General features: G+C 49.6%; 2 protein-coding genes across 7 annotated transcripts in view; one reads left to right on the top strand and one right to left on the bottom strand.

Moving 5' to 3' along the window:
* CUNH1orf167 (chromosome unknown C1orf167 homolog) overlaps positions 1–10,769 on the top strand; it is a 19,347-nt gene extending 8,578 nt beyond the window's left edge. For 4 of the 5 annotated variants that reach the window (XM_039386319.1, XM_027736424.2, XM_027736421.2 and 1 more), the window contains 15 exons: positions 281–467; positions 904–1,085; positions 1,407–1,593; positions 1,746–1,968; positions 2,534–2,712; positions 2,878–2,974; positions 3,258–3,400; positions 3,919–4,127; positions 4,873–5,017; positions 7,212–7,479; positions 8,029–8,137; positions 8,379–8,601; positions 8,710–8,845; positions 9,546–9,656; positions 10,385–10,769. In XM_039386319.1, the coding sequence (XP_039242253.1) occupies positions 281–467; positions 904–1,085; positions 1,407–1,593; positions 1,746–1,968; positions 2,534–2,712; positions 2,878–2,974; positions 3,258–3,400; positions 3,919–4,127; positions 4,873–5,017; positions 7,212–7,479; positions 8,029–8,137; positions 8,379–8,601; positions 8,710–8,845; positions 9,546–9,656; positions 10,385–10,444 (2,459 nt within the window). In that variant the 3' untranslated portion in view covers positions 10,445–10,769. The remainder of the gene's footprint in view (positions 1–280; positions 468–903; positions 1,086–1,406; positions 1,594–1,745; positions 1,969–2,533; positions 2,713–2,877; positions 2,975–3,257; positions 3,401–3,918; positions 4,128–4,872; positions 5,018–7,211; positions 7,480–8,028; positions 8,138–8,378; positions 8,602–8,709; positions 8,846–9,545; positions 9,657–10,384) is intronic. The other variant, XM_027736422.2, reaches the window with a different exon arrangement.
* A 994-nt stretch (positions 10,770–11,763) lies between these two features.
* On the bottom strand, positions 11,764–22,416 carry MTHFR (methylenetetrahydrofolate reductase). 2 transcript variants are annotated; one of them, XM_027736412.2, is made up of 12 exons: positions 22,248–22,416; positions 19,611–19,862; positions 18,276–18,514; positions 17,872–17,982; positions 17,515–17,708; positions 16,779–17,029; positions 15,918–16,052; positions 15,454–15,634; positions 14,877–15,059; positions 13,454–13,555; positions 13,088–13,207; positions 11,764–12,596 (listed from the first exon to the last, which is right to left on the bottom strand). In XM_027736412.2, exons 2-12 carry the CDS (start codon positions 19,850–19,852, stop codon positions 12,399–12,401), a joined length of 1,956 nt encoding a protein of 651 aa, XP_027592213.1. In that variant the 5' UTR covers positions 19,853–19,862; positions 22,248–22,416; the 3' UTR covers positions 11,764–12,398. The 2 variants fall into 2 exon arrangements, with proteins under 2 accessions (XP_027592213.1, XP_027592215.1); XM_027736414.2 differs by lacking the exon at positions 22,248–22,416 and adding an exon at positions 19,458–19,514 and having other exon boundaries at positions 19,611–19,698.
* Between the last annotated feature and the right edge of the window lie 186 nt (positions 22,417–22,602).

Below are 22,602 nucleotides of genomic sequence, written 5' to 3' on the forward strand. Positions count from 1 at the left end.
GACCTGACTCTTTCAGAACCTGATTCTGCAAACAGCTGGGCCAGTGTCTGTGGCGGTGGAGCGTGGCCTCTCACCGTGTCACACACCTTTTGCCTTGTCCCTTGTATGAATTCAGCTGCAGCAGGTGCTCTTGCTCCAGCAGCGTGAGCTGCCTCCCTTAAGTTCCCTTTCCCAGGCAGCTGGAGTTCAGCCAGGGAATGTTTGCTGTGTGACACTAAATTGTTGGAAGTTCTTCTAAGTTATTTTCCTTCCTGTGATCTCTTCCTGCCCTGCGACGCAGCAGCTTTCAGACTGTGGCGCCTGCAGAAGGAGGTGCTGAGCAAAGAGGAAACCAGGCTTTCGGAAGCCCGTGCCCTGCTGGAAAGGAAGAAGCTACGAAACCTTCTCTGGATGTGGCGTTCCCGATGCTTGGAAATGAAACAGATTTTAGCACTGACAACTCAAATCCAAAGAGCCTCAATCTCCCGGTGAGTTGAGGGGGGTCTATTTTTCATGTGAAAAGCCTGTTCACTGTGAAGATCCAAGGAATGACAGAGCCAACCCAGATGTGTTGTTCCATCTTAAAGCCACATATCCTTTTGTTTTAGGAGTTAATAAGGATGAAAGTAGGGATAGAAACATGAAAAGGAACTACTGTGGCCAGAGATGTTACAACTTGCCTGCTGTGCACTGCCAAAGCTTTTTGGTCCTGAGCTTTGATGTTCTGAGAGACCAAACCTGAGAGCAGCCAGTGTGCTGCTGTGCTTTTAGCATGACTGTGGCTTTTTGCTGAAGTAAACAAATAAAAGCTCAGGAGATGACAGCTTCTGTTGGTCTTTCCTGAACTAAACCCACTCTCAGAAAGAGACACAAACTTGTACACATTTTTTTTAATGTGTTTTTATTTGCCTTTGGTATTCTCAGGTGCTTCAGTGCATGGAAGGAGGCTGCTGAGCAGAAGGCACTTAACAGGTGCAACCTGGCTCGTCTCAGAGCAGTATCACTGAGGAAGCACTTCCATCTGTGGGCTGAGATGCTGCAGGTCAGAGAAGGTGATAAGCAGGCAGTGGTGAACCTCTTCCTCCTACAATGGAGGCAGCATCATGGTGAGCAGCTTGGGGTCTGTGCAGAATCTAAGACTTGGAGGTGCTTAGGCACCTTCTTCCTCTTCTTGTACAGTGAAAACCAGCTGAAAACAGCCTGATAACAGAGGGGCTCAGATGATACAGGGTATGAACATACCAGAGTGGGCAGAGCACTGGTTCTGGATGTGTTAGTGAAGCTACAGGGAGATTTGTTGATCTGCATCATAAAGCTAGCAGGAGGTCTTAAACCTCGCTGAGAAGAAGCATTTTGGGGGCTGGGCTGGTCTAAGCTGGGAATGCCATCTGACAAATGATTCTTGTTCCTTTATGTATCTGGTTAAGGAGCAGTTATAAGCTCAGAAGCTGACAAGAGAGTGACAAAGAGGCCTGAAGATCAGCCATTGTGGACTGTGGAGAGACAGTTTCTGGAGAAAACAGACTGCTCTTTTGATGACTTCTGCCAAAAGCTGAAGCTGCAGAGGGTGTATCTGCTGTGGAAAGCAAGGCTGTGTGAGCATCACAAAGCTGAGTGAGTGCAGAAGAGCCAGTTCCTGGAGCCCTGCCTTCATTAGTAGTGTCCCCTTGACTTTCTGATCCTTTTTGAAGAACCCCTTTTACCCCATTGATCATCCATGGTATCCCTTTTCTGTCACTTTGCTGTCTCAATATCTTCTGTCTCAGTTATTTCTCTCAGACTTTGGAGCAGTGTAGACTCAGAAAAGCTCTGAAACTGTGGCACCAAAAGTACCTCACGCTGAAGACAATTGAACAAAGTTCTAAGCACTCGCACAAAGCTGTTAATGAGGAACCTCTTGCCATGCTGTTTTCTGAGGACCTCTCAATATCATCTGGCTTTGACAGCAGTGCTGCAGCTACTCTGAACTCTCAAAGCTCATTGGAAAAGGTGAGGAGGCCTTGAGACATCCAGGCTGCTCTGAAGTATTAAATTGATGAGCTTTTTCAGGTGAAAATTTCTGCTTCAACAATATGTTGTCATCAGCAAACTGTTCTTAAAATTTAATGCTGGGAAGCACTGAATCTGTGGGGTCCTGGAGTTGAAATGGAATCAGAAAGTGTAAAGTCAGCGCTCTCTGTGCCCTTTTCTGGTTCATCATCTAATGATGTTGGAAGATGCTGAGTTGGTGAGGTTCCCTTGCACACTTGCTTCTGTTTGTGGCTGCAAGGTGGAAGGGATGAGGTATAAAGAGCCTTCTCACTGTGACAGTGTATATGCTCTTTCCTCAGTAGAGAAATATCTGTATTTCTCCATTCAGTGTAGAAATAACTTTCCCATCATGACATGTGTGCACTCCAGAGCTGTACTTGCTAGCCTGCAGTTCCTTTGGATGCATTCTGGATTTCCCTGAATCCTTGTTAGAAAGAGGAGTAAATGGCCTGGTCAGAACTGTTACCTGAGTGCTTCCCCACGAGGACACTCACCTCAAGTGGTCCTCCCTTCACACCCGCAGGAGTGCAGCCTCAGTGACAGCAGCCAGCACGGCTTCTCCCTTCTGATCTCTGAGGATGTCACACACCTGCCATGTCACAGTTCTTTCCTGCAACTCCACCAGTGCACAGAGCTGCCAGCTGAGCTGGGTGGGGAGCTGTGCTTGCAGACCTCCTTTCCTCTACAGAGCACTGGATCTGGGTGAGTTGGAGACTGGTTCTTTGGGATGCTGGTGGCAGTGGCCCTTTGTTTGGTCTGGCTGAATTCTTTCCTGCTGGATATCCCCTCACATCACCTCACACCATTTTTCCAGATACTTTATCCTTTTGTTTCTTTCTCTTTTCCCCCAACACTTTTGTCTCGCAGAAGAGATTGGTTTGTGGGAGATGAGTTCCAGACTTTGGTGCTGCAGAGTCCAGACGATAATAACCAGCTTCTCACCAGTTACTCTGCGTGGGAAGAGGTGAGGCCGGAAAGTGGTGCATAAAATGTAAATGTACAAGTGTTTTCTGCATAACCCAATTTAGCAAAGAGCCTTTGGGTTTCAAAATCAGCATATGGAAGGTCTCACTGCTGTTTTGTCTTTGTTCTTTTCTCTCAGACCTAAGATTTGGGAGGTTGAAGCTTTCCTCAGGGTAACTCTTGCAATCATAGAAGTCACAGCAGCAAGAGAAAGGGCTGAGCTGCACGGAATAACTGTGGTATAACAGCAATTCAAGGTCTTTTTTTGCCTTTCTGGTTTACAGGACTACAGTTCTGACAAGGAGGTGAAGAGTTGCTGGCAGCAGGCAGAGAAATGCTGCCTGCAGAGGTACTTCATTGTTTGGTCAGCTCGGACTCAACAGCTTGTGAAGGTCCAGCAGTACTTCAGGCACGTTCAGCTGTCTCGGTAGGGATTGTGCTTTCCAGAAGTTTCCTAAAGCTCTCTGTTTTGAAAGCTTTACACTTGCTTTAAAAATAAGAAAAAAAATTCTTTTCTAGCTGTGTTTTTTTGTCTTCAGTGGGAGTTTTGCAGCCCATTATTTTCTGGTTTTACCCACTTCAAAATTATTATATCTGAACACAATAATTTCTGGTTGGATGGGATGACCTACAAATTAGAGCAAGGCCAGCACTGCTGATAACAAGTCCTGGTAACTTCCTAATCCACTAAACTGGCCTTGCTCTCTACTGATTCCAGAGTTGAAGAGCACAACAGGCTTGGCACCACCAGGACAGAACACCTTACTCCCAACAACTTGCCCTGTCCATTTTTTCCCCTGATATTTAATGGGAAAAGGATGTTAACAGATCAGATGTGTTTCTAAAACTCCCTCTTGTATGTTTGTTGTTAAAGTTTCAGTTACAAGGGTGGGAATCTGTGTGAGTTGTTCCTACAGTTGGTGCAGTGACCTTTGTCTTTCTCAGAGCCTTTCTCAGCTGGCACCACTGGGTCGTGGAAAATAAGAACAGAAAAGCAGCAGCAGCCCTAAAACATGGAGATCATTGCTGCCAGATGGCTTTCAGCCTGTGGAAAAAGAGAATGGCCCAGAAAGTGGAGGTGGACCGGAGATTCATGTGTCACGTGCGCCAGGTCACTGCTGATGCCCTGAAGCGTTGGCATTCCTGCTGGCAAAGTGAGTGACCCCACCCCACAGCAGTGCTCCTGTCTTTAGGAGAGGGATGCTGTGGGAATGGCTGGGATGGAGAAAGCCCCACTCTTGGCTGTAATTCTGTGCACTGCTCCTCTGAAAAGGTGCATAGTAGTCCAGGGGTCAGTAAGTGCCTGTGTCACTGCATTTTTCTGGCTATCAGCAGGACAGGGGCCCTGCTGTTTTGCAGTGCTTTGGTAGGGAAGATGCTCCTTTGGCACCTCTACCTCCACTACCAAAGGAGTCCTCAAGCAGTGCATTTCAGCAGCTGGGGAGTTAAATGGAGTTCAGTGCAGCATTCCAAGTGTGAACATGCCTCCTCAGACCCAAGAGTCAGGTTGTACTTCAGCAGGAACAGGGTGTGTCTTTTGGGGTGGCTTGACAGTCCTGATCCTGTCTCTCAAGGGATTCCATGTGCTCTAAGTGCTACTTGCACTGTGGTGGCGAAGGAACACTCCCAATTTTTGATGGAAAACTGCCTTGCAGATAAGAGTGGAAGTGATCTGTGATCCCTTGCAGGGAAAACTAAAAAGAAGGTCTGACTGCCTTGCAGACAGAAAACTACAAGCTGAATTGAAAAGTCTCTTTAGCTGCTAAAGGGAGGACAGGAAATCTTAGCAAGTCTGGTCCCATTTGATGTTTACAGCAGATGTGTTCTTTGCTCTTGTCTGGGCTCTGTGATGGAAAAATCATTGGACTGAGCTCAGCAAGGTGGTGTGTTCTCTCCCAGGGAATCGTGCTCTGAGGGAGCTGCAGCAGCAGTGGGCTCAGCACAGCTGCCAGGAGAAGAAGAGGCTGGTCCTGCAGACGTGGTATTACCAAACAATGAAGCAGAAATATGCTGCTTTATTCTGGGAACGTCTTCTCCTGCACAGGTTTGTTTCCTGACCTCAAAGCATATCTGAGGGAAGCTTTGAGTGAAGAGCAACTTATGTAGCAGAGAATCCATTGTGTTCAGAGCAGAGCTTGGGTTTGAAAGTGCAGATAACTTGTGTGTAAACGGAGCTTCTGTAGGAGCACTTCCCTGGGGATGCTTCTATGTTGAAGAGTCTCTTATCCATAGCCTGACACTCCCCATCTCATTCTTCTCATTCAAAACTTCTTTCCAGAACTTGTGTTCAGTCATAGTTATGCAGTGTTGTATTTGTACCCTAATCAAGGGAGATGCAAACAAATTTGTGTAGTTTAAAAAATTGAAAGCCTTGTTTTCACAGGAATTAGTATTTGCTGAAAGGAATAGAGGGCAGAGGTTTACAGAGATCTGATGTTTACAGACTTGAGTCTTTTAGGATTCTGGACACAGTGCGTTGATTTTAATTTAATGTGAAAAGTTGAGTTCAATATTTTCTTGCAGCAAAGCAATATCCAGTAAAGCCTATGAAGAACCATGATATTCAATTCATCTTGGTGTTAGTTACAATATAGGTGAAGCTGTAGTATGGTTTGCAATCTTATGTTATGTTGCAAATCCCGAAAACATAAGAATTTAATTTCTTTTCTCTCTTAGCTGTGTTCAGTGGCTTTCTCACTGAAAACAGTTTTGTTTGTGGTTTATGTTGTGTGAGGCTGGTGCCTGGCTGAAGTGCAGTGAAGTGTCCAGCTTCAGTGAACCAGGAATTGTTCAGGTGTTTCTCTTTGAAATAACTCAGGAGGATAAGAACGATAAGATTATTTATGCTGAGGGTTCATTTAAGGCATGAGAAGTGCAGGTTTGGCCCTAGCAGGTTTCCTTTTGAGTTGCAGGGTCAGGGTGAGAGGAGACAAAGATCTGCAGAGGAAAGAGCAACTAAAAACCCAGCGAAACTTTGGTGGCTGTGATGCTACACTCACCCCACCCAACTGCATTTTCCTCTGCAAATCCATCTCTGTGGTGGCTCCCTGGTGGGAGTTGTGTTTGGGAGAAGTCCTTAATGTTGCTCCTTCCTGTTGAGTGTGTCACCACCATTAATCTTCCTTCTGAGTCTGCTTTGATGAGGCAGCATTTCTAATTTCTCACCTGGATATGGTACAGGCTGAGCCCTGTCTCTTCTTAGGGGGGCATTTTTCATGCTAGGATAACCTGCAATAGATTCTCTTGATCTTCCAGGAAGCCTGCCAGGCAGAGGATATTTACACCTCTGCCCCATACTGCAGTGGGGTGATTTGCATAATGAAAGTCCAAGTGGAACAAGGAACCAAAAGGATAAGCCAGGAGTTAAAAGCAGATTGGATTCTAGGGTGGCCTCCTGTGCATCAGCCTGCAAGATAGAGAGATTACTGTGGGTGCAGATTTGCAGTGCTGTTAATAGTAACTCCCATAGACATTGATTTTTTTGGAATAAAATTGTCTCCATAAGGATTCGAGTTGTACATCCCACGAACACAGGCCCTGAGTTTGTGACAGCCAAGAAAAAAACTAAAATCTGAGTCTTGACAACAAGCTGCTGTCTTAAATTCAGCAAACAGACTTCAGGAGTCTGCTGGGTTCCATGCTGAAGGAGATTTTAGCAGTTTTGTTCTCATCCCATAAAGAAAAAGCCTTCATCAAACATCACCCTTAAGGTCAGCTGCTGGCACAGAAGAAGATTGAAGACTGACTAATTTAATTCCTTTTTTTTTTTCTTTTGAGGGATCCACTGTGTGTAGTGGCAGGGCAGCCTAGGAAATGTGTTTATTTTGTAGACAAAGGAAGAGTGTAGTGTAATATTGGATTCACTTTCCTTTGAAGAGGAGGAAATGCTAAAATGGCCAAAGGGAAGCAAACATCCTCCTGGGCTTTGAGTAGCTGGGAGGTAACAGTGTTGGGAACCCAAAGTAAAATGAGGGCAAGTTTTCAGCAGAAAGACACTATAGTTGAGGAGTCTGAACTTGAACCTCCCAAAGATGAGGCACTGGAGAAATAAGTAGTGTGGAGAAAGATCCATAAATGTCGATTGCATAAGGAATAATAGGAACAGCCTTTTTTCATGTTGGCTTGCTTTGACCGTTTATGTGGGACGCTGCAGGCTGGGTGAGAAGGTGGGATTTGGTCTAAAATGGAAATGTGACTTCAGGCATCTACCACTTTTCTATGCTTGTACTGTTTTTCAGGTGCCTCATCACCTGGGCCCAGGTCACTGCGTGTAGTCTGAGGCAGCGCGAAGCCCTCTCTGAGTTTAAAAGGGTCAGAGAGCACCGTCTCTTACTTGTGAGCTTTACTGAGTGGAGGAACAAACTCTTGAGAGCTAAACAGAGGGTGCCAGGAGAGAGAAACCACAAGTGGCAGGCCCCCTCTCCAGGTAAAGCCTGTCACCGCTGGCGAGTGGCTGCACGAGGACAGCAAGCCCTGCGCCTGGGATCTGTGGCCACTGTCAAACAGGTAAGAGAAGATGAAGATCCCTGTGAGACAGTTATTCTTAACTGCCTGTTCCCTCGTGAAGGCTCAGTGAGTCACGAGGCACTGAGAATTCAGTGACAAGGCTTGTATAAAAATTTGATTTGTGGTGACTGCTTTGAAATTCTTTACAGACTGTGCATGCAACTTCATCACCATAATCTGGCACTTGCAGGAACCATCTGGAGCACAGCAATAAGGAAAGGGGACATTTTGACCAGAGATGAGAGCACTCCTTTCCCTCTGCTCGAAAGATGAGATGGGATAATCACTGTCCCTGCAGAGCAGAGTGAGCTGTCAGAGTTGCAGCTTTTTTCAAAGGGCTCACAGCTCGCAAACCACAAAGAGGTCGATTGATTTGGAAGGGCTGAGTCCTGCTGGGAGCTCATCTGTGCAGTTTCCAGCCTGGGGTCTAGCACATTAAAGTACCTGCAGGGCTGTGGCATAAATGTGTCTCTAAGGCTGGTTTGTGTGAGTGCTGTCTGTGTGCATTGTGTTTACTCTTGGCTGCAGCTGTGTTATTTCTGTTTGCAGGCCTGCAACTACTGGACCAAAGCAGCTGCCCTTTCCCAGTGCTTACGGCAGCGCAGTACCCTCATAGGGGCTAGGAAAAGCAGGAAGATGGCTCTGTCCTGGCCCCTGAGTAAGAAAATGCTCCCTCCTCTCTTCCTATGGTGGGGCCATGTGGGGAGTGTGTGAGGAGGGAAGGGAAATAGTGCCAGCCAAATTGACTGGGATTTCTCTGTGGAGTAGAACCTCATGGTAGTCAAACTCTGTGGGTTGCTTCCATATTGAGCCAAAGGACTAAGGACTCATGGCAGCTCTGCTCTCTCCCTATCTAGCTCCAAGGTTAGCTCCTCTGTGACTCCTCTTTCCTTTCCTAGAAAGCAGAAGAGGCAGAGAAGAGGGATCAGCTCCAGCTGGACTTTTTCCCAGTGCCATTCAGCGCTGGCTGGTGATCTACAGAAACCAGAACAGGGCTGAAAGGCTGCGGCTCCCTCACCTGGTGGAGAGACCTGATGTGGTGGGACCCTCTCATGCACATGCAAGGATCGAGGAGAACAAAGCAGAGGTGGACTTGGAGGAGTGGGATGAGGAGCGTCTCGGGTAAGTGGGGTGGAGGGCTCTGGGCTTCCTCTGGCTGCTGCCATCGGGGAAGGGCTCCCTCGTAGGGCTGTTGGGCTGGTAAAGCTTATTTTTCTCCCTTGCCTGCAGGAGGAAATATCTGAGGTGGTGGCATCGCACAGTGGTCCTTTGCCGGCACCAGCGCGAAAGGAGACTGCTCTGTCTGGCAAGGGGGTGGCACCAGTGGAAGGAAGCCAGCAGAGTGGTGATACTGGCTCAGGTGTTGGTGAGTGTCTGCTGCCACCGGGGTGGCAGGGGTGGGTGTTACTGGGCAAGCCTGCTCTGCTTGCAGCCTGGGAAATGAGACTCGGGGGTTTAACAAGTACCAGTGTGCACCAGAAATCCTGCTCTGCTGCTGTGGATCATTTTTCCATCGTTCTTTTTGAAATGCCAGCCTGGCACACTGCCATATCTACAGATTTAGTTGTGCTTTGCCCCGTCTTACAAATGGGAAGCTGAGACAGGATGATTTGTGTAGATTGTCTGTGGCTTATGCAAAAAGTTCACAGCAAGTATTACAGTCTTTGTCCTCATCTGTGTTCCTGATACATCCCACTGGCGACCACAACCTACCAAGGGCTGTCATTTGGTTTCCTCTTCTCAGCCCATGCTCTGCCTGACTTCCTGGGCTTTAGCTGTGTGAGATGTGCTCTGACCTGCCCAGGGGACAAGATGACGCCTGTATATAGTCCATATTCACTGAGGAGCTGTGCTGGAGCTCCCCAGGGTATCGGGACTTAATTAGCCACAGGATTTGCAGGAGACAGTAAGAGCTTTGTTATTAGTCAGCTCTGTTCCTTACCAATGCAAAGTCATTCGAGAGGGACCCGGGAAGGCAACTGGGAAGCAAGGTGGGACTCAAGGGAAGGGAGGTAATTTGCTTGCCAGAGCCCAATTAATCTGTGCACTGGGTCTGTTCCTGGCAGGACCGGCAGCGGCTCATAGAAAAGACCTGGAGGGTGTGGAGGCGAAGATATTTGCAAAGCTATGTGGTACAGAATTTTTTGGAGGAGGAAGCCAGGAGCCTCCTGTCCCAGGTAAGCATTTATGAATTCAATGCTTCAATTCTGTGGGCCTCAGTGGACCAAAAAGCACCCCCAAGGGACAACTGGTGTTCCCTGTATCTCTCCCCATGCACAAAGCACTTGCTTGGGGAGAAGTTGAATACATCAAGGAATGGGACTTGCCAATAACAAAGGGAAATAGCTTCCAGCCTTACATGGGTTCATCTTTGGGTGTTTTTCAAAGCTTTGTGTCAGCAGGCAATTTCCCTGACGTGTGCCCCCTTCCCCACTGTTATTAGTGATGTTAATCCACTAATCCCCTGCCTCTGGAGAGCCCACTCAGGGAAGAAACAGGCTGCACATTGGTGCAGGAGGACTGTGCTGACTTGCACCCAGGGGCAGGCAAATCACTATGAATTTGAGTGAGCAAGCAAAGCCTTAGAACTCATACCCAGATACTCCTCTGCCTGCCTCCCGAAGATCCATGCAGGATTAGGTCCTGCTTTAAGGAGATGGGAGCAGGTACTGAAATTAGAGGGCAGGATGGACATTGATCTTTATATTGTTCTTTTTTCTCTCACGTTGATTTGTGCTTTGCATGTCATTTATTGGCTACAGGAGAGGCAGGGAAGGGCTCTGAGTGGTGAGGCAGCTGGCAGAGCCATTGCTAGAGGGAAAGCTGTGTTTAGGGGTTCTATGAGAGTGGCTGCAACCCCTTAAGGGTCACCAGAGTATTTGATTTGTCCACTTCCCTCTCTCAGGCCTTTGGAAGGTGGCAGCAGCTCACAGCATTCCAGCTCAAGGACAAAGGACTCTGCTGAATGGAAGGGGACTGCCTGCAGCTGCTGCTCATTTCAGGACACGTGGAGGATGTGGCTCCTGTCACAACAAAGAGCTGGTCCTGTGCAGTTGAGAAAGAGAACACTGCTCTTGTGATAAAAGCAGTGCTGCAGGCCAGAAGGGTGACAGCCAAAGGACAACCAGGAAGAGATGGTATACCTAGTCAAAGGTCCTCTTTAAAGGACTTGTATCCTAGCTCCTTAGCAGCATAAATGGAGAAGTTACTCCCCATTGTTGTGAGGTTTCACTCCCTTCTCCTCTGGACCCTGCTTTTGCTGCAGTTCTGATTAAAGGTCAAAAAACCGTCTTATAGGCTCTCCCTTTACTCAGTGTTTTTGTCATGGACAGGAGTTTGGTGTCAAGCAGGGGAGTAAGCAAATACATCAGTCTCAGAGATGAGCAAGAGTTTACCTGTGCTAGATCCTGATGATTCCAAAGTTTGGACTGTCCTGGGTAGGTGCAAACACAGGTCTTTATTTTCAGATTTGGCTCTTCCCCTGGTGGGAGATTCCCACATGGCTCCCACCTCCTCCCCCTGTCTAGGTCCATCAGCTCTTCATTAAGCCTTTCAGTGGGTGGCCAACCTCCTGACTGCTTCCTGCTGGTTCCTTTCTGTGCTGAATGGGCAAGGGATGGAGAAACCTGCTGGGAACAGCTGAGCACCAAAAGCTTTGCTGAGGCGAGACAGGCGTGTCTGATCCCCAACCTTCCCATTACTTGCCTCTGTGATTGATGCCCTGTAATTACCCTGGATATATGAGCCCGGCCTCAGACAGCTGTAACAAGAGGGTCTGAAGAATCTGGAAAAGGCTTTTCTTCCTTGCTTGTTTGAAAGAGATGCTCACAGCATGGTGGGGATCTCAAAATCCCACTGGGAACTGCCCCGAGGTCTTGTTTTCCTAGCCTGTGGTAGCTTGGCAGGATTATTAAGTACACAAAGCAGCCTCAGTAGCTCCACACACCCCTTATTCCAATGCTGTGGGGCCTAAGGCTGTTAAGAGTCATTAGGTCAGGAAAGATAGGCTGTCTTTCCCTACAGGCACTGGAAAAGGACCACCACAACTCCTTCGACATTGCAGCTCTGGGCCAAAGATTGTAGCTGGTTACTTTTGGTAAATTCCAGGATTTAAGCTTTCTCTGCTCTACCATGGAGCTTTGGCCATACTCAAGGCATGCACTGAAAGTGAAGGCAGAACTGCCCCAGAAACAATTGGTTTTCTTAAAATTTTCCCTTGTGCCACGCTGACTAGTTTGCAAACAACACGGGTCTCTGCCAGAGTATAGCCTAGGACAAGGGACATTTGTATTCACGTAATTTATTATACATAATTGAAGGAATAGTGTGATTCCTAAGTAGCTTAATCCAGAACTGGAATTCACATAGTCCTATTAAAAAGAAAACAGGAAATACAATAAAAGGAGAAAAGTTAAGGAGAAATATTGAACCTTCTTCTGGAGTGAGTGCAAAATAGCCTGATATGAGCAATTATGAAGAAATACATTTTAGGAGTGCAATATAAAAGCAATTTGACCTTCTTTTCCGGGTTGGTAACAGCTGAAATAATCCCCTTACATAGGCACAGCTGACAGGAGTGTTTCTGCCCCCAAGGCAGCATTTCTGTCATGGGAAAGTTACCAGAATCCCATGGAGTTTTATCACACTGATGCACAAGAGTTCTCTGTTCTTGTAATCAACACGGCCATTAGCAGCTCTTCATCCTGCAGAGCTGGCCTTCAGGCTCAGTCTGGAGCCTCAGCTCAGAGGTTCAGGTAGTTCTGGCTCTTGTTCAGTGAGAAGGGCTCAGGGAGCCTTTTTGCTGGGGACAGAAGAGCACATACTGTGGGTTTGGGAGTGTGTTGCCCATCACCAGCACAAGAGCTGCTGCTGCTTCTCAGTGGATGGACGGAGGAAGTAAGGGATTGTAAGAGGGATTTTCACTGCTGAGTTGGAGAGTTCAACAGCTCAAAAGTGTCATCCACAACCTGCCAGAGGCAGTTTTCGAGGGGGAAGTCGTTGTCCACCAGGTTGACCAAGTAATAGTTGTCATGGATGTACTGGATGATCATGCGAGAGGGTGACTCCTCCTCATAGAGCTTGGCCCACTGCTCGATCCACAGGGCAAAGGCTTCGTCCTGGCAGGGGAAAAAGCGTTGGCAGTTGTGTAACATTTTCACGTTACTTAATTTAGGACACCCAGTGTCACATGTGGCTGGGCCAGCCTGTGGCTTGCTTCTTCTCAGTAAAAATGGCAGGAGTTGAGCAAGGAGCCTCATGCTTTCCAGTCAGGGGGAAGTGCCCAGAGCTGAAAGGAGACACTGTTTGCAGTGCAATGAATGGCTCAGTGCTGCCCCTGCGTGTGTGTAAGAGGGGAGGGAGAGCCACTGTCCAGCACTCTGGGGCCCACTACAGTGACACTGGTAGTTCCCAAGTTACTGTGCACTTGGTGTTTGAGAAGAGCTTTTGCCACAGCAGTTCTCCTTACACAGAGGGAGCAGGAGAAGCAGTACCTGGACCTCTGCAAGCCAGTATTGCAACAGCCCTCAACTGTGAGAAGTGTCACAGACTAAAACCTAATCAGACACTGAATTTCACAGTAGTGCATCCAGCAGGAGGGAGGACTCACCTTCCAGTAGAGGAAGCTCACAGGATCCACTACAGTAGGCTGGATGATCTCCCTGCCTGGGAAGATGCCCCAGGTGACAGCGTTGGGTTGCAGATCTGGAGCATTGGTGATATTCTGGCCCTGCCAAAGGAAGGAAAACCTTTTTGAAGCAACTGCTGGAGGAGGAGCTGAGTGAGTTGGAACAAGTGCATTTACCCTCTCCTTGTTAACTCAAACAGCTGCTGCACAGCACAGCTGACTTGCTTTACTTTCCCTTCCCTTCATCAGCCCTCATGTCTGGCTTTGTTCATAGCGATATCTGAATCTCGGATATTTGCCTCTCTCCCCAGGTGGTGAAAGGGACGTGTCCTGTGCCCCACAGCCCACCTTGACGTTGACAATGTGGTAGTTCACCCTCAGCTCGTACTTCTTCAGCACCTTGAGCAGCGCCGTGACGATCTCGCTGGAGGCAAAGAACTCCAGGTAAGCCTGCAGGGAGGGATGGGGAAGGGGGAGGAGAGTCAGAGCCTTAAATCATGGCAGGACAGATAAATACAGGCAAACGAGGACAGAGCTGTGGAGTCTGGGCTGCCTTGCATGGCTCATCCCCAGAAACATGTAGTACAGAGGAGGGTTGAGCAAAGGGCAGAGCAAATTCATAAGAGAGCTGGGGAAAAAAAATAAATAACTGGGGAGAGCAGATAGAACAGGCCAGAACAGTGAGCTCAGGAAAGCTACATCCTGCCTGTTTTGCACCCATGCAAGCAGACAGGCTGGAATGAACTCCAGTGTAACCACAACTGCTGCACCAGGAAGCAGCCTGTGCCAGAGTGCTTGACCTCTATTCTACAGCAGTGTCTTGCCAAGGCAGCCCAGCCTGGTGAGAGCAGAACTCGGGGGTCTCAGCTGGGCTCTCCTAAGCACCACTCCCTGTCCTCATCTTTTGTTCACAATTCTCCCCGTGTGCTTATACAGCCCAATTCTGTACTTGCTCTGTGCTTGGCTGCTCCCAACAACTGCTTCCCCTCCCCCCATTTCCTGGCTATTGTGTGAGATGATGGATTTCCCTCACCTCGGGGGAATCTTTTCCTTTGAAAACATAACTGCATTTGCCATCTGCTGGTCTCTGGCTTTGGCGGTTTGGATCCCTTTTGAACGCGGCTGCTTTGTTTCCCAGTATGAGCCACTTGCCTGGCATTTACCTTGATGGGAGATTCCTATCACAGCCATTAGTGGCAAGGCTGTAGGGTCTGAAATGCCTGACAGTGGGAGGCAGGACTGCTGGCAGGCCAGGGAAGGAACCTGGCAGTTGTGTGAACAGCACAGTGCTGTGGGCTGAGGGTAATTGTGGAGAACTCTGCCTTAGTGAAGGACAGGCAGGGGAATTTATAAATGCCCAGTTATCACCATGAGAAGCTGGGTGGTAGAGATACTACCCCATTGATTCCCATTTTATGAAAGACCCGAGTGCTTTCTGCATGACTGAATGGGAGCAGATGCAGCAGGTAAAATGTATCTAAAACTTCACAGCCTTGCTCTAGAAAGAAGTCACCAATAATTACTTGCTGAGAGTAGAAACAAGAAACAATACATGATCTGAGGTGGGAGGAAACAGCCCTGAAGTCAGCCACAGAGATGACATAGCCTGGCTCTTAGGACACCAAAGGAGCTTTGCCTCATCTCACCAACAAGGCATTAAGATAAGGAGCAGGCAGAAAGATTATCTGGATGAAAGCCTGGGACCTCCCAACCTAACGGAGGCCAAACAGGGTCATAACTCTTTGCTGCCTAGCCCAGAATAGCACCGTACCTTTTGGAAAACATAGCCCCCACTGGGCCCCCAGCCTACAATGGGGTCTGTGGATGGTTTGCCATTGATGTTTGGCTGGGAGTTGATGGTCAGGATTCCTCGTCTGTTGACCTTCTCCAGCTGGTCCTTCAGAAGGTTGGTCTCAGTAGCCAGAGGGTCATCGTTCCAAGGCATGCATGTGACCTGCCATGGGGAGAAAGGGTGGCTCACAGTGGGTGTAACAACCCCTTCATTGCCATCTGGGTGTTGAAGGAACTCAGAAGTGCCCTAATGGCCTCAAACACACCTGCTTCAGGAGAGAACTCCCAGGTTTGGTTCACAGGGCAGGATATGCTCAACTCTAAGAATGACTGCTGAAGTCTGTAGATACCAGTCCTGTCATACTGTAGCAGCTTTCCTTTTATTTTGAGCCCTAGCTCTGGCTGCTGGATCCCCTTCCAAACACTGTCCCAGAAAATCCTTTTGGATAGGGAAGTGCCAATTCTTGTTTAGAAGAATGATGTAGTACCAGGAGCAAGGGGAAACATGCACTGTTGTCTGTGCCACACCAACCATCCCTTCCTGGGCCATCACTCACCCTGTGCCCATTCCTGTTGGGTTCTCCAGTGATGTAACACGTGAACACCTCAAAGACACTTTCCTCACCAGTCAGCTCTTCTCCCCACATCTTCAGAAGCTCCTCCCGGGGAGACTTGCTCTTCAGGTAGAAGAGGTAATAGTCCTTCAGTTCCCCAAAGGCTGGAGAGGAGGAGTTACCCCTGCAAGGGGAGCAGACACAGACTTAACAGGCCACTGAGGAAGATGAGCTGATTTGGTGGTGCAGGCAGGCAGCCACCCAGGAAGAGAAGTATCCAACAAAACCCACCTAGACACCAAAAACCTCAAGATCTTGGTGCCATTCTCCTCACCTCATTCAATCCGAGCAACTGGGGGCCACTTTGTTAGGAAGCCACCCGTTCAGTGAAGCCCAAAGTGTGCCCAGGACACCCATTAACAGAGACCAACTGTGCACCAGGCTTTCCTACTGCAGGGGACACTTACCACCGGCCATTGGGGAAGTCATCCCACTCCTGGGTCCTATAAATGTAACTCTTGGGCCTGGAGGCCCAGAAGATGGGCCGAACATCTTCCACTCTTCTCTTGGGGTGGGCACTGACTGCCCAGGGCAGGGGCCGCCTGCATGGGAGGAGCAGACATTAACACACTTCCTCTGCTGACTCTCCACTAGAGCCTGGAGGCCCTTCCCCTGGAGAGAGCAATAACAGAGGCTGAGAAGAGTTCTGCTTGCCAAGAAGTAGGACAGGAAAGTCTTCTTCCTTTATGGAAAGTATTTCTCACGCAGTTCCCTTACAAGATGCTCAGTAGGGGTCTGTTTAATGTTAAGACTGACACCTTTAATTGGAAAAGGTAAGGCAAAGCACTACGGGAAGCTACTGTAAGGAAAAAAAACAGCTGAGAATTGCCTTTGCTTCCTCTTGTCTATGCTGAAGCCTGTGGACTCAGAGAGAATTCCACATTCCCTTTATCAGCTGCAGAGAACCCTAGAAATCCACAGTGGGAGCTTACATAGCACCCAGCCTGTAAGAGGGGTTGTGACAGGCACCAAAAACTTATTTCTTCCAAGTGGCAGCTCTAAGAATCTGGATTTTTAAAGTTCCAGAACAGCTCTTTTAAAGCTACTTTACTAAACCAACCAACCAAACTCCTCCTTCAGCTGTTCCCTCTATTCCTCCCAGCTCTTGTTGGAGAACTACAGGAAGGGCGAACTTCTAAATGCAGAAAGGTGCTAAAAGGAAAAAAAAAAAAAAAAGGCAAAAAAGCAGAGTTTGTTTCCTTTCAGAAGGTGGGATGGCTGGATGGATGTGAAAGTGGAACTCACAGAAACCAGTACATTCTGCTCACCTGGGGTCCTCCTTCCATAAGCCCAAGCGCTTCAGGACTTCAGTGGTGGCCACTTCCCGGTTGAGGGTGTAGAAGTGGAGCCCATGCACCATCCCACTGTCCAGCAGCTCCCGGCACATGGACACTGCCAGCTCCACCCCGTAGTTCCGGATGGCTGCATCGTTGTCCTTGATGGGTTCAATCACATCTTTGATCTCCTGAGGCACCTCCAGCTTGGAGAGCTTCACCAGCTGGCGCAGGGAGTGGTAACCCTGGAGGAGGATGCAGGGGATTTATATTTTTCCAAGGCCCTTTTCTGACATCCCAGTAGCACAGGTACTTGGTCTCAATTTTGTGGCAGATTTAGAACTGGGTCTCCTGGATTCTACTCCCAGGCCCCATCTCCAGGATGGTAACACAGTCCAGGTCGTGTCTCTTTAGGTGATTTTTAGGTCCTTGTCCAAGCCCTGCATGCTGGCAGTGAAAACTAACACCTCAGGACTGGTTAGTTAGGACTAGTGACATTGTCCTTTACACCCCTTTTTGCCATATGGGCACAGAAAACCTTTTCAGCTTGTTATTACCTGCCTCTTTAATTTAGCAAACCACCTACAGATTTATCACATGTTTAGCACTCTCACTTCCCAGAAATTTTGTGGAGGATATTTACAGACCTCTCTCTCTCAGGCCCTGACCCACAAACACTTAACATCCTGGATCCTTATTCCCGCCCCAAACCCAAATTACTGGATTTCACCTGTATGGGGAAGATGCCAGGAATAATGGGGCAGGTGATGCCAATGGCTTGACAGTCCTTCATGAACTTGAGAAAGGTTTCTGGTCGGAAGAAAAGCTGTGTAATGATGAAGTCTGCTCCAGCAAAGACCTTCTCCTTCAGGTGCCTCAGGTCTGTCTCATAGCTCTCTGCTTCAGGATGACCCTTGGGGTAGCCTTTGGGAGGAAGAGGGGTGGAAAAAAAATGAAACCTTGGTGGTCAGGGCAAGTTGCTAGAAATTAGGAAGTATTGTACTGTCACAGCAATCCAGGGAGGGACTGCTGAGCTGATTTCCCTGTCTCAGACCCTACCCCCCACTCTGCAGTGGAAGACATTTACCTGCCACACAGATGTCAAAGTAATCATCAAATTCACTGCGAATGTGCTTAACCAGGTCAGCAGCATGGTTGAAACCATCTACTTCTTCCTCCCATTCCTCACCAGCAGGATCTGAAAAGAGAACAAATCCACAGCTCTCTCCAACTGTTTGCTGGACTCAGATCTTCAGTAAAAACCTGCTATCAAAAGGAAGACAAAGATGAAACCCCCAAGTCTGCAGTTTCAACCATGGACTGGTTTTGTCTACCCTTGAGCTGGAGGGACTAACAAAGGGCTCAGGTGAAATGCTCAGTCTCAACATCTAATTCTTGCAGAAGGAGCCTCTAAATCTTATTTTTCTGCTTTTACCCTGGAATTGAACACAAGAGCAGCACAGGCTGAGCCCTGCACATCACAGGACTCACCTCCACGCAGTGCCATGATGTTCTTCAACCCAAGCCTCTTGGCCTTCTGCAGATGCCCCGTGATGTCATCCTTGGTCTGGTTGCAGCATGTCATGTGCAGGATGGTCTCCAGGCCACAGTAGTTGACTGCAGTGTTGGCAATAATCATGGAAGAGGTTTCCTTGTCAGATCCTGGGTCCCCTGCGGGGTGCCACGTCACATCAATGAAGAGTGGGCCACCTGCTCCCATGCGGTCAAACCTGTGGGTTTTAGAGCTGTGTCAGCCTACACCAGGTAGACAAATCCCCTCCCTAGGCTTGGGGTATCTTGCTCACTGCTGGAATGTCAGCAACAGGCAGAGAGAGCTTGGGTGACAGCAGCAGGAGACCACAAAAGTGTTGCACTAAGAGTTAAGCAAGTGGCCAGTGTGAATAAGGAAAGCCATCCTTTAAGGCTCTCTGGGGAAGAGCTTACAATCTCTTTGAAGAGGCAACTGAGGTGTTCTCTGTACAATACACTTCCTCCCTGCATGTTCTATTAGACTGACATGGCTTCTGCTAGAGAGCAGTGCAAGTCCCATTCCTTTTGAGATGGGAGACCATGCTGCAACCCCCTGCTCCCAGCTTGAACTGCAGAGGCCACAAATATGAAAAGATGGACCAGAACTCTGTTGTGTTCCCCAGTGTGCCTAAGAGAAGAGACAAGGGCTCACTTAACTTGTTTCTCTCCTGCTCTGAGTTGGAACAGGCCCTTCTGTTTAACATATGGCGTTGGCATACAGCAGTTATAAAGAGAATTATGAAACACCCTCTTCTCCAGGTGAGTACATGGTGGCTCCTGGGGCTCCAGAAGAACTTCTAGCTCCACTGAGAACTATCACTTTTCATTTAAAGTTTAGATGGGGACACCTATCTCAGAGGCTGAAACTCTAGTCCTCAATAATGCAGAGGCACAAACCATAGCAGCTGGATGATTCTGAAAGCAAGTGGGAGTCTGTTCCAGAGACTTTGGCACACAGCCCCTCAAGGAGGATTCTCTGCTTTCAACAGGTACTTTTCTGCCCCAGCACTGTGCTTCAGCCCCAGAGCATGACAGTGGGGTTGCTCCAAATTCCCAGAGCGTGGGAGCAAGTAAACAGCCTGGCCCCTCAGTAATCCCAACACAGCACTTAACTCTTCAGGGCCTCCAAGGAAGACAAGTTACCTGGTGTCCATTACCCTCCTCAGCAGGAAAGGACAGCCCCATTACCTGCTTCGTCACCTGGAAGGGGAGACAGAGCATGGGGCAGAGCCTGCCTCATTAGCTATTCCCCAGCCCTCCACCACAGACACTCCTCTCCCACCCTGCAGCGCTCACCTGGAGATGAGGTTGACAGCAGCATTGGCTGTACGTGGGGGGAAGAACTCCAGGGAGAACCACTTGTCCCCGGCCTCCTGCCGCCGGCGCATCTTCTCGCGCAGCCGCTCGTGCCGGTCGGCGTCGAGCACCGGGGTGGAGCAGCGCGAGTTGTCCTTGGAGCTCTCGCTCCCGCTGCTGCTGCCGCCATCGGACCTGGAGCTGGAGCTGGCACTGCAGCTCTGCTGGGTCTCATTGACCATGGTGGGAGCTCTGGAGAGGGGAGCAGAGGGAGCACGGTGAGTACAAGGGTCTCAGCATGGGGGTGGGCAGATGATGATTAAATGAGCCCGTGTCAAGACCCAACATTCATCATCATCATTAAGGAGTCCCTTCTGCTAGCCCTCACTGTAAGCTGTAGTGAAAACACAATAAAAAGCATGTGTTTAGATAGTGCTGAGAGAAATAACACAGCAGTTGGCTTTGTGCCGCTTTGAGGCGGCTCTTCTGTGCCTGCTGGGTCAAATTTGGCTCTCAAAAGAGTCAGGTCAACGTCACTTTTGCCCTGACTACAGATCAGCAAGGCAGGATGCCCCTGTGAACCAGGTGATGGCCTCTGTGATCTCATGGCCTTGGGCTGGGCATGCCAGCAGATTTTTTTTTTTGTCTACATCAGGTGCTTCTTAGACTGTCTCCATCCTCAGAATTTCCATTCTGTCTGTTCCCAAAAGTCAGTGCTGCTCTACACTGTAGGTAGGAGAGCCAGTGCTAATGGAGCAGGGACACAAGAATGCACAAATTATTCCTATGTCAGAAACAAAGGACAGAATCCCCTCTGATCAGGCCACCCCCAAAAACTCAGGCCTTTGTTTTCTTTGTTGGATCAGACAGCTGCATTTCCAACCACTGGCCTTTTCCACAAGACACACCATCTCCACAGACAGCAGTCCCCTGGGCCAGCCCACTGCACCCACTCAGCTCTTTAGCAGATACTCTGTTCCTTTCCTCACCAAGTGTGGCTGCTTGGAAACAAAGTCAGCAGAGACCATCCTCTTCTCCCTGCCTTGTGCAACACCACCAGCTGTGCTTGCCTGGCTTCACAGAAAGCAAAACAGCAACTCAGAGGTGCAAGCAGGTCTAGGATGCCCAACTCCACTTAGCTCCCCACAATGCTCCATCCTGTGCCTTTAAAATGAGGTAACGAGCACACAAAGTTACAGAAGAGCTGCCACAAAACTGGGATCTGCATTATTTACTTAGGTACCTGCCAAAACTTTAAATTATCACTGGGAAGCAGCACGTCATCCAAGCATTACGTAACTTTGGAGCCTGTTTTGGAGGGAATGGTTGCTCGAGCCAGCACACGTTCTCTGTCCTTATTTAAACTGCATCGTGGCTTTAGGTCAGCCAAGAGGACTTTGAACTTTTCTTCTACTTTTTATGCTTGAGTTGCCAATCAGGCAAAAGTGTTTGGGAGAAAGTCTGCTTTTACCACCTGAGGAACCTCTCCAGCTGGCAGGAGATGTGAGGAAGGAGCGCAGGCCTCCTGCTGCCAAGAGGAACCGGGAGCCTCAGATCTCTTGTGTACCAACACAGCAGCTGTGGCAAAAGCAGCAGCTCAGACTTACTGACGAGTGAAGCAAAAACTACCCGCTGCACAGGCACAGCTCTGACCAGGCTCTCCCAGAGGACTTTGCCTGACATCCACGTGCACTAATCTGGGAGAATTATTCCAAAGCATGTGTTGGTGATCAAGCTGGCAGCTCAAAACCACGTGCTGTCAACTCCTAATATCTCACTCCTAGCAAGCATGGCACAGCACTGTAGGCAAATCAAAGGATGTCTGTCTTCCCACTAAAACCCATCACAAGGGGAAAGGGTTTGTGTATGAACGTCTCTATAGGATGAAAAAAGATCCTTATCCTGCTGGAAATATCGAATCACAAAGACAGGAGAAAGGTTCACTTAGATTCTGTCTACAGGCAGTATGTGGAGCAGTCTCTTCACTGTCAGATCCATCACAGACTTGCTGGCAGAAGCTTGCCGTTATTGCAAAGAGAAACAAGATAAGCCTAAACAACAAAGCCAGCAGCAAAACAAGACAATCTTAAGCACCTCTCAGCACTCCTGCTCCTGTCTCTGCCGCGCTGCAGAGCTCAGAGATCCGTGGCTCAGCACACCAGGATGCTCAGCGTAGATGCACCTGTTGTGTTTGTATGATGCCGGTGCTATTCCAACTCCTCCCAGCCCTGAGCTGACACCCAGACACGCAGGGTGGAGACCTGCACTCCCCGAAAGCTCAGCTTTACCACGCGGGCTAAACTCACTGCACAGATGCACCGTTCACACGCTGCAAGGAGCTGCTCTGGGCCTCGCTGTCCCGGGCCGCGGCATCGGGCTGAGAGCCCTGCGGGGAGGTGAAGGGGCCCGCGATTGGATCCACCGCCAGGACAGCGGGATAGCGGCCACGGGAAGGCCAAGAGGAGCAGCACCGGGGTGCCGGGGGGTCCCTGCCGCGCTCGGGGCCAGGCGAGCATCCCGCTGCAGCCCGATGGCCCCTTCACCTCAGCTGACCCCGCCGGGCAGACCCGCAGCGGAGGAGGGCGGTGCTCCCCAGCGCTGGGGCAGCCATCGGGTCCCCATCCCGGTCCCGCTCACCTGCGGCCGGTGCCGGGCGCTGCGCGGGCCGCCCGCCCGCCGCGCTTTAAGGGCGGCCGCGGCCGTGCGGGTCACGTGGGGGCCCGCGGGTGCCCTCACCCGACATGGCGGCGCGGGGGCGGGCCCGGACAGGGATGGGGCGGGACCAGACCGGGATGGGGCAGGAGCGGCAGCGGGAGCGGGAGCGGGCCCAGGACGAGGAGCAGGAGCAGGAGCAGGCGGAGCCGGGCGGGACCGCAGGGGCGGGGCCGGACAGGGCTTTCGTGGGCGTGGCCAGACCGTGCTCCGGGGGCGTGGCTGCGCGCGGTCTCGGGGGCGCGGTCTCGGGCGGGGCGGGGCCAGCCGTGGGCGGGCC

Source organism: Pipra filicauda, unplaced genomic scaffold, assembly GCF_003945595.2.
Source record: "Pipra filicauda isolate LSUMZ 115617 unplaced genomic scaffold, ASM394559v2 scaffold47_size6085603_pilon, whole genome shotgun sequence".
Classification (NCBI taxonomy): Eukaryota; Metazoa; Chordata; class Aves; order Passeriformes; family Pipridae; genus Pipra; species Pipra filicauda.